Source organism: Jaculus jaculus, chromosome 4, assembly GCF_020740685.1.
Source record: "Jaculus jaculus isolate mJacJac1 chromosome 4, mJacJac1.mat.Y.cur, whole genome shotgun sequence".
Taxonomy (NCBI): domain Eukaryota; kingdom Metazoa; phylum Chordata; class Mammalia; order Rodentia; family Dipodidae; genus Jaculus; species Jaculus jaculus.
This window is the reverse complement of record NC_059105.1, coordinates 14,492,596-14,503,390: the sequence shown is the minus strand read 5'-3', so window position 1 is coordinate 14,503,390 and position 10,795 is coordinate 14,492,596. Positions and strand designations below refer to the sequence as shown.

At 49.7% G+C, this 10,795-nt stretch overlaps 1 protein-coding gene across 2 annotated transcripts in view; it reads right to left on the bottom strand.

The window, feature by feature from the left end:
- The window catches only part of Znf142 (zinc finger protein 142), a 29,809-nt gene that overhangs the window by 2,772 nt on the left and 16,242 nt on the right, over window positions 1–10,795 (bottom strand). For both annotated transcript variants that reach the window (XM_045146992.1, XM_004662931.3), the window contains 4 exons: window positions 8,342–9,166; window positions 7,714–7,891; window positions 2,773–5,656; window positions 366–471 (listed from right to left, as the gene is read on the bottom strand). In XM_045146992.1, coding sequence (XP_045002927.1) covers window positions 366–471; window positions 2,773–5,656; window positions 7,714–7,891; window positions 8,342–9,166 — 3,993 coding nt within the window. The remainder of the gene's footprint in view (window positions 1–365; window positions 472–2,772; window positions 5,657–7,713; window positions 7,892–8,341; window positions 9,167–10,795) is intronic.

Sequence of the window (10,795 nt, the reverse complement as noted above, 5' to 3'; positions counted from 1 at the left end):
TTTATACACAGGACAGGAAAAGATCAAGTTAGAATAGGGAAACTTTAACTTTCTGCTTCTTACTCATGATAATTCTATTACATATACAAAGAAAATCAAACATATACCTTCAGTCACTGACATTAGGGTTGGAGGTTTCCAGTGGGCATATGTATATGTGTTGACTTAGACAACAATCTGTTGGGAAGCTTTTGTGAAGTATATGCTGAAGCTCTCAGGTTTACCCTGTCTTCAGAATGCTGGGGATACACTCTGACATATACTCTTCAGCTAGCCCCTCCCCAAGCTGTGAAAACTGATATAGGCCCTGAATCTGAGCCGAGGACACCCACCATCCAGAGAGGTTTAAGCAAAATCAGCCTCACCTGTGTGCTTGGTCATGTGGTACTTGAGCTGATTCACCCATTTGCACTTGTAGCCACACTCAGGGCACAGGTACTTCCGTTCCTCCTTGTGGATCCGCATGTGGTACTGGAAGGAGGAAGAGCCAGATGCAGAACATGTGTACCCCTTGGTACTGGATGTAAGCAGGGAAACTTTTGTTTCCATCCTATCCACATTCCCCTTACTAGCAGGGTCCCTCAGAAAGATACCAATTGTGGTGGTTTGATTCAGGTGTTGCCCATAAACTTAGGTGTTCTGAGTGCTAGGTTCCCAGCTGATGGAGATTTGTGAATTGACGCTTCCTGGAGGCAGTGTATTGTTGGGGGCAGGTTTATGGGTGTCATAGCCAGTTTCCCCATGCCAGTGTTTGGCACAGTCTCCTGTTGCTATGGTTCACCTTATGTTCATTCGTCATTTTCCCTGCCATTGTGGAGCTTCCTCCTTGAGCCAAAATAAACCTCTTTTTTCCCACAAGCTGCTCTTGGTTGGGCGAGTTCTACCAGCAATGCAGACCTGACTGCAACACCAACTTGACCTAATATTTAGCCTTTCCCTATTTCTGCTCTCACCTCTGCTTCTTACTAGCTGTGCTCTTGGGTGAGCTAACCCCTAATTCCAAATTTCCTAACCTGTAACATGCAGAATAGTAAAAATATTGCTCTCCCCACCCTTGGTGTGGGGAATTAAACCCAGGGCCTTGTTTACATTAGGCAAGCGCTCTACCATGGAGTCCCATACTCAGCCTTATTTTGAAAAGATTATAGTGGTTGGGGCTGGAGAGATGTCTCAGCAGTAAAGTCACTTGCCTGCAAAGCCTAATGACCCAGGTTCAATTCCCTACTACCCATGTAAGGCCAGATGAACAAAGTGGGACATGTATCTGGAGTTCATCTGCAGCTGCTAGAGGCCCTGGCACACCATTTTTTTTCTGTCTGTTCCTCTTCTATCTCTGCTTTCAAATAAATAAATAAAAATATTTTTAAAAGTTGGGGGCTGGAGAGATGGCTTAGTGGTTTAGGCACCTGTCTGCAAAGCTAAAGGACCCAGATTTGACTCCCTAGGATGCACGTAAGCCAGATGCACAAGGGGGCACACATGTCTGGAGTTAATTTGCAGTGGCTGGAGGCCCTGGTGCGCCCATTCTCTCTCTTTCTACCTGTCTATTTATGTATCTCTCTCTCTTTCAAATTAATAAATAACTATATTTTTTTAAAAAGTTGGGTGTGATGGCACATGCCTTTAATCCCAGCACTGGGGAGGCAAATGTAGGAGGACAACTGTGAGTTCAAGACCAGTTTGAGACTACATAGTGATTTCCAGGTCAGCCTGGGCTAGAGTGAGACCCTATCTTGAAAAATCAAAGAAAATAAAACATAAAAAAAAATTAGAAATCAGGGGTGTGTTGGTACATGCCTTTAATCCCAGTACTAGGGAGGCAGAGGTAGGAGGATCTCCAAGAGTTCGAGGCCACTCTGAGACTACACAGTGAATTCCAGGTCAGCTTGGGCTGGAGTAAGACTCTACCTCAACACAACAACAGACAAGCAAGAAAAATAGAGTGATGGACATTATACTAATTGCTCAATAAAATGTAGTGGTTCATGGCTCTAATCCTAGTACTCTGGAGGCAGAGGTGGGAGGATTTCTGTGAGTTCAATACCAGTCTGGGACTACAAAGTTCCAGGTCAGCCTACCTAGAGTGAGGACCTACCTCAAAAAATCCAAATAAATAAATAACAAAATGTTAACTATTATTACCCAGATTTTCTTCAAACTTACAAGATTTTATCATATGGCAAGCATGGATTATGAAAAATTTATATTTACAGAAGGCTTCTGACACTGTAGTGACTTTTTTTTACAGATGAGGAATCTGAGTCTGGGAGAAGCTAACGAACTGGTTCACAGCCACAGAGCTAATAGGTATAAGAGTTAAGATTACAGAATCTGGGCTGGGGAAATGACTTAGTGGTTAAGGCATTTGCCTGAGAAGGCTAAGGACCTCAGGTCGATTCCCAGGACCCACATAAGCCAGATGCATAAGGAGGTGCATGTGTCTGAAGTTCGTTTGCAGTGGCTGGAGGCCCTGGCTTACCCATTCTCTCTCTCTACCTGCCTCTCCCCCCACCCTCAAATAAATAAATAAATAATGTGAAAGAAACAAAAAAAGATTACAGACTCTGCTGGACATGGTGGCACACACCTTTAATCCCAGCACTTGGGAAGCAGAGGTAGGAGAATTGCCATGAGTTCAAGGCCACCCTGAGACTACACTGTGAATTCTAGATCAGCCTAAGCCAGAGTGAGATCCTATCTTGAAAAACCAAAAGATTACAGAATCCCAAACCTACACTCCTTTTCTTCCTACCACATGGCTCTTAACCTTACCTTGAGGCGGGAAGGGTCAGCACAGGCATAGGAGCAGAGGTGACAGTGGTAAGGCTTTTCCCCGGTGTGAATGCGGCTGTGCCAGGTGATCTTCTGCCGGTTCTTGGTGCTGTAAGCACAGTCAGTACATTTGTAGAGCCGGGTGCCCCCATGTCCCTTCACGTGGTGATCCAGCACCAGCTGATGGCGACATGTGAAGTCACAGAAAGGGCAGTGCAGAGGGGGCTGTGCAGCCCCTCCATCCCCACCTGAGGCTGCTGCTGAAGGCTCCTCATGCTGTTCCAGGTAGTGCTTCACCAGGCCCACCCGCTCCCGAGCAGCAAAATCACAGAGTTCGCAGCGGTGGCTGAAATGCTGCTGCCTCCGGTGCTCATCCAGCGCCGGCCGGCTGGAGAACGCCTCCTGGCAGGCCCCACACTCCAGCCGGGGGTGCTGTTTGCGGGTGTGTCCTCGCAGGCTGGCAGGGCTGGGACACAGTAGGCCACAGTGGGGGCAGTGGAGGGGGCTGCTGGTGGCCTCTGGAGGAGAGCCAGAGGTAGGATGTGTGGGCTCAGGGTGTCTGCGCAGAGCATGTTGCTTAAGTGCTGTTTCTGAGCTGAACTGGGCCTCACACTGAGAGCAAGAAAAGGATGCAGTGCCCTGGTGGCAGCTGTTGACATGGCGAGTGATATCATGGCGAAGATAGCCACTATAGTCACAGAGTGGACAGAAATGGGTGGGTGTTTTGTCATGCACCCGCAGTCTGTGCAAACGCAGTTTTGAGTTGGTACCAAATGTCTGGGAACAGGAGCTGCAAGGGATGCGCCCAACACCTGTGTGTCGGGACTGGTGCGCCTCTAACCGGTACCGTCTAGTGGTAGAAAAGTCACAGAAAGGGCACTGATGCGGCTTCACCCCCTCATGCTTGAGCCGCCGGTGCTGCTGTAGGCACCGGCTTTGCTTGCAGGTAAATCCACAGTCCCCACACTGCAGAGGGGGCCGGGGGCTGGGGGCCGCACTGGGATGCCTGCGCTTCTGATGGAGCCTCAGAGCTGCAGCAGCAGGAGCAGTAAAAGGGCAGAGACCACAGCGCAGCTCCCCAGACTTCCGCAGGGGGCAGCCCTGGGCCTGGTGAGTCCTCAGGGCCCGTTCCTGCTGACAGCTGAAAGGGCACCTGGGGCAGGAGAAAAGGGCCCGCTTAGGCTTCTGAGCCACAGTATCCCCATCACCAGGGCTGGACTCTGTCCTCCCTTCACTCAAGGGAGCAGCGTCCCCACTGCTTATGGGAGACACACCAGGCTGGGTCTGGTGGGGTCCTCGCTTTCCTCCTCGGGCACGACCCCCTCGGCAGCCTTCAGCCACATGAGAGGTAATCGAGGAGAGCCGAGAACAAAGGAATGTGCACGAATTGCAATGAAACTTGCCCAGCTTAAAGTGGAACTTCTCAGGGGTCTCTGTGGGTGATGAGCTTCCTGTAGGAGGGGATGGGGAACCAGAGGGTGTGGCCAGAGGCTCCTCTATTTCTCCTGGTTCCCTGTCTTTTGGCAACAGCTGCTCTCCTTCCGAAGGTACGGGTGGAAGCTTCCCATGTTGAGCATCCTCTGAGGCCTGACGACCTGGGAGCTGAGGACTGAGAGAGGCGGGGGAAGCTGGTCTGGGCAAGCCCTTGTTCTTTCGGGACAGGACAGGGCACTTCTTCAGCAGATGGGTGCTGAGGCCACGTTGTTGTTTAAAGCAAGCTCCACACTCAGGACATAGCAGAGGTTCTCTGCGGACCTGGCACCCCGATTTAGAATGCAGATTCAGGGCCTTCTCCCGGCGAGTGATAAAAGGGCAGTGTGGGCAACGGAAGGCTTGCCCTTCCGCCTGGATCACTACCATTTGCACTCGCCCCTCTAGCACCAGTGCCTCTGCCTGTTCTTTGTCCTGCCTCCTTAGGGCCTTGAGTAATGACTCTGACTCAGGGAACTGGGGCAGGGGGACTGTCTCAGCAGCCAGAGTCGCCTTGAAGGTGTTAGGGGCCTCTTCTGATGGAGGATTTCTGGGGGTCTCGGGAACTGGCTTCTCCAGGATGGGCTCTTCTTCAGCATCCAAGCCAGAAGTCCCAACACCTTCAAAACTGGTCAATTCTGGCTCTTCCAACCCATCTGTCCCTTCTAGTCCCAGTTGTCCTGAGGGATCCAGAGGCCTGAACTCCACAGCTGTTTCAGTGAGCCCCCCAAGGGGTGGTTCAGCCACAGGTTCCAGCTCTACTCCCAGAGCCTCTAAGTGGAGTGTGCACCCACCTTCTTCCACTTCCATTGGGCTGGGGTTGCCAACTGAGTCATCCCCATGAGGAGCCTTGCTTTCATCCTGTCTTCCAGTGCTGACCTTGTCACTTGCCTCTGGCGGGGCCTGGTCCAAACTTGCATTTGCCACAATCCCATGCTCATGGTCTGGTCCCTCAAGCTGGGCTGGCTGCTGGCCTGAAGGCTCTGGGTCTGGTGGAGGTACCAAGCATTCCCTGACCCCCTCTGGCTCTTGGCTGGCATGACGGAATTGCCAGACTTGGTCCCCAGGCATGTAGCCATGGGCCTTTCGCTTATGGAAGAAGAGCGTGGTGTTGCTGAAGGCACGGTAGTCACAGAGGGCGCAATGGAACTCACGGAGATGGGTGTGCTTGCAGTTCTCGTGGCTCAGCAGAGCCTGCTTGTGGCGGCTCTGATAGCTGCAGTAGCGGCAAGGGTACAGTGGGGCAGGTGTGCCCGGGTGGTGCTGAGAAGCCATGTGTTTCTGCAGCTCATACTTCCGCTTGCAGGCAAAGGCACACACCTCACACATCAGGGACTTGCCCTGGTGTCGCAGCTTATGGCTGCTTAGCTGATCAGCCCGATGGCAGCGATAGGAGCACTGGTTGCACTGGTATCTGGCAAGGGGAGAAGAGGCAATCACAGTAATCAACTGATCATAATGGTTAAGAGCCACTGAATAAATGCTATGGACCAGAGTTTGCACTCAGTACTGCGCATGTACATACGTCATCTAACTTAACTACCTTTTTAAAAGACTTAATTTATTTATAAGAAGCAGAGAGAGAGAATGGGCACGCCAGGGCTTCCAGCCACTGCAAACGAACTTCAGATGCATGCGCAACCTTGTGCAGCTGGCCTACATGGGTACTGGGGAATCGAACCAGGGTCCTTTGGCTTTGCAGGCAAGTGCCTTAACGGCTAAGCCATCTCTCCAGCCTGCTAACTACTTTTTTACTACCCTATCAATCAGGCATTTCTTTCTTTTGTGTCTGTAGTGTGTGTGTGCATGCACATGTGTGCACATGCATATGACTGTTTCCCTCTATTGCAGACCATCTTTTTTTTTTTTTTTTTTTCGAGGGAGGGTATCACTCTAGCCCAGGCTTACCTGGAATTCACTATGTAGTCTCAGGGTGGCCTGAACTCACAGCGATCCTCCTACCTCTGCCTCCCAAGTGCTGGGATTAAAGGTGTGCACCACCATGCCTGGCCTTATTGCTCTCCATCTTTCAAAAAAATATTGTATTTAAGAGAGGTAGAAAGAAAGCAGCAGACCAAGAGATAGAGAGAATCGGCATGCCACTGAAAATGAACTCCAGACTCCCATGTCACCTGTGTTTCTGGCCATCAGGCTTCGCAAGAAAGCGCCTTAAACTGCTGAGCCAGCTCTCCAGCCCTTCATCTGTTTAATGATATTTTGTTTTGTTTTGTTTTGTTTTTCGAGGTAGGGTTTCACTCTGGTCCAGGCTGACCTGGAATTAACTCTGTACTCTCAGGGTGGCCTTGAACCCATGGCGATCCTCCTACCTCTGCCTCCCGAGTGCTGGGATTAAAGGCGTGTGCCACCACGCCCGGCAAATGATATTTTATTTACTAATTTCTAAGTAGAAAGGGGAAGAGAGAGACTGAAATAGAATGGAAGCACCAGGGCTTCTTGCCACTGCAAACAAACTATAGATGTATGCGCCACTTTGTGCATATGGCTTTACATGAGTACTGGGGAATTGAACCCAGGCTGTTGGGCTTTCCAAGCAAGCACCTTTAATTGCTGAACCATCTCTCCAGCCCTCTCCACCTCATTTATTGAGATAAGGACTCTCAACGCACCCAAAGTTCACTGATTCAGCTTGTCCAGCAAGCTAGCTTGCCCTGAGGAATTACTGTCTCTGCCTCCCAAGCATGTAGATTACAGGTGCATGCCATCATGCTTGCCAGCAAGTGCTTTACTGACTGAGCCATCTCTCCAGCCCCTAAAACATGTTTTCCTATGTTACAGGCAAGGAGACCAAATACTGAAGGTTGGTTCTAAAGTGACAGGCAGAGATGGCCCTGATTTAGAGATAATATTCTAACTGCTATTCTACATAGCTTCCTTTTTCTCCCTTGTGATGTTTTGGGGATTGAATCCAGGGTCTTGTGCATGTTAGACAAATGCTCTACCATCAAGCTGCATCTCCAGCCCCTATGCTACTTTCTAAAGCTAATCGTATGTTAGCACTATCCACCTAACTTTTAACATGGCTATGGCCCCACAGGGCAGGCTTCTGTACCTTGTTCCCATTCCCCAACAGAGACATAAAAGGTGTAGAGGAAGCTCCTAGGCAGTTTGCCCACATATTAGAGAACTATCCTGAAATCTCCAAGTGGCCATTTGGTGACAAAGAGTAGATACTATCCATTTTCCCAAGACAGACTCTGAGGACTCAAGTGATACTTTAATCTCTAGTGCTGTCCTCTCTACTGGCCCAGAGTGCTCTCGCTATACAGACTAGACCACAGGCACAGGGCCCAACTGCAGGTAATGGAGCTGACATGGTAGAAGCAGAAAAGAGTGTTAGATGGACTGTCTAGCAATCAGGAGATATCCATGGGGCCAAAAGCTGCATCCAACAAGTGGCTAACTTGGCCTGAGGTTCTTGGGACAGGGACAGAGACACATGTGTACTCGTACCTGAGGTCCCCTGCGTGTTTTCGCATGTGCACACTCAGGTAGTGCTTCCACTTGGTGACATAGCCACACTCAGTGCACATGTAATCCTTGGTGTTGGAGTGGGTCAGCATGTGCTTGGATAGGTAGCTCACATCTCGGCACGTGAAGTCACACAGTTCACACTTGTGAGGTTTCTCACCTTATATTGGGGGTAGAGGAAAGACACAAGTCAGATGCATACTGAGTGAATGGCCAGACCATCTCCTCCAGCAACCTTGCCAAGATGTCAGGTAGAAGCAAAGCTTCACATGCTACCAGGTGTGTGTGTGCTCACCAAACCTGGCCTAACTTAACCCACAGAGTTTGTCTCTTCTCATCTCTGCCTTGCCTGTAAGACTGAGAAGAGTAAAATGGGAGAATGCATATGAAATCACTATGTATTATTACACAGCCATTATTGTTACCGTGATCACTTTTTTGGTTTTTCGAGGTAGGGTCTCACTCTAGCCCAGGCTGAGTCTCTGGGTGGCCTCGAACTCATGGCGATCCTCCTACCTCTGCCTCCCAAGTGCTGGGATTAAAGGTGTGCGCCACCATGCCCGGCACCATGATTAATAATACGTTATCATAAGGATGGAAGCCATCTCACCAGTATGCAATAGCATGTGTCGGATAAGCACCCTCTTGTGGGCGGTGGCAAAGTTGCACTCGGGGCACTGGTGGATCTTCTCATGCGCGTGCATCTTGCCCACGTGGTCCTGGTAGGCAACAGGGTTGAAGGTGGCAAAGGGGCAGAAGGTGCACCGGAGCTCCTCACTGCCTGGGTGGCCTTGCTTCTTATGTTTGCGGAACAAGTGTTTGTTGGAGCAGGCAAAGTCACAGTGGGGACAGTGGAAGGCATAGTGGCTCTTGTGGTGGGCCTCCATGGCTTCAGTTGTGGCAAAGAGCATGGGGCACGAATGATGGCGGCACTCCACAGCCCGCACCCCGTGGGTCTCCTTGAGGTGCTTTACGAAGGCCTTGCGGTCAGGGGCTGCGTAACTGCAGCCCTCCTGAAAGCAGTGTAGGGACAAGGGCTCTGCGGCAGCTGCTGCTGCGTGGCTCTTGAGGTGCTCCTTGAGGGCCTGGCTGAGGCGGAACTCCTCCCGGCAGACGGGACAGGCATACGTGTCTGAGTAGAAGTTGGAAATGTCCTCATGCATACTGGCCATGTGGCGGTTGAGGGCATTCTTCTCCACGGCACTGTAGTGACACAGGGGGCAGCGGTGGGCCTTCTCGCCTAGCTCCCGCAGCAGATGGGTCTTCAGTTTGCTCTTGCTGGTGAAGAACTTCTGGCAGTTGGGACACTGGAGGCTCGGGTCTGGGAAGTGGAGGTGGAGGTGCTCTACTAGATGGGTCCGCTTCTTAAAGCAGCGCTTACACTCTGGGCACATGTGTGTCTTGAAGAAGGACTCAGTGCTAGATGTCACATCCCCTGTGGGAGGGAATGCAAAGGATTCGGAGATTCTTTAGTAGCTCAGTGGCTGATCAGTTAACAGAAGAGTCACAGTTTGTCCAGACACAAATATTGTCTTATAGGAGGAAGAAACTCGAGTATTAAGAAAAACCCCTTTTTCAAAATAAATTTTTTAAAAAAGATGAAAGCTGGAGAGATGGCTTAGCAGTTAAGTGATTGCCTGCACAGCCTAAGGACTCATGTTCCACTCTCCCAGTCCCAGATGCACAGTGATACAAGCATGTAATGTCACACATGTGCACAAGGGGGCACATGCGTCTATACTTTCTTTGCAGTAGCTGAAGGCCCTGGCACACCACTTCTCTCCCTGCCTCTTTCTCTCTCAAAATAAATTTTTAAAAAAAGAAGAAAGTGGTCAAAAAAAGAAAGGAAGGGGGCTGGAGAGATGGCTTAGCGGTTAAGCGCTTGCCTGTGAAGCCTAAGGAGCCCGGTTCGAGGCTCGGTTCCCCAGGTCCCACGTTAGCCAGATGCACAAGGGGGCGCACGCATCTGGAGTTCGTTTGCAGAGGCTGGAAGCTCTGGCACGCCCATTCTCTCTCTCTCCCTCTATCTGTCTTTCTCTCTCTGTCTGTCACTCTCAAATAAATAAATAAAAAATAAAAATAAAAAAAAATTAAAAAAAAAAAAAAGGAAGGAAGGAAGGGAGGGAGGGAGGGAGGGAGGGAGGGAAGGAGGGAGGGAGGGAGGAAAGAAAAGAAATGAAACGAAAAGAAAAACCCAGTCCTGGGCTGGAGAGATGGCTTAGCGGTTAAGCGCTCGCCTGTGAAGCCTAAGGACTCCGGTTCGAGACTCAACTCCCCAGGACCCACGTTAGCCAGATGCACAAGGGGGTGCACGCATCTGGAGTTCGTTTGCAGAGGCTGGAGGCCCTGGCACGTCCATTCTCTGTCTCTCTCTCTCTGCCTTTCTCTCTCTGTCTGTCACTCTCAAATAAATAAAAATATTAAAAAAAAAAAAAAAAAGAAAAGAAAAACCCAGTCCTTATAATGGCCAGTTTTAAGTTTAGTGCTGTTTTTAAGTTTAGACCTACTCAGAACAATCTGGACAGAACTTCATATTCTTTTCATTTTTATGATTTTTTTCTTTTTATTTATTTGAGAGACAAGAGACAGAAAGAGGCAGATAAGATGGCGAAGAGAATGGATGTGCCAGGGCCTCCAGCCACTGCAAAGAAACTCCAGACACATACGCCACCTTGTACATCTGGCTTGCATGAGTCCTGGGGAATAAAACCTGGGTCCTTAGCTTTGTTAGACAAGACCTGTCCTGCTGAGCTACTGCTCTATTCCTGATTTTTTTATTTTTTATTTTTATGGTTTTTCAAGGTAGGGTCTCACTCTAGCTCAGCTGACCTGGAATTCACTATGTAGTCTCAGGGTGGTGTGGAACTTTTGGTGATCCTCTTACCTCTGCCTCCCAATCCTGGGATTAAAGGGGTGTGCCACCTCATTTTTTTTTTTTTTTGTTATTGTTTTGTTTTGAGGTAGAGTCTCCCTCTAGCTCAGGCTGACTTGGAATTCACTATGTACTCTCAGGCTGGCTTGAACTCACAGTGATTCTCCTACCTCAGCAGCTTCCATAAGTATA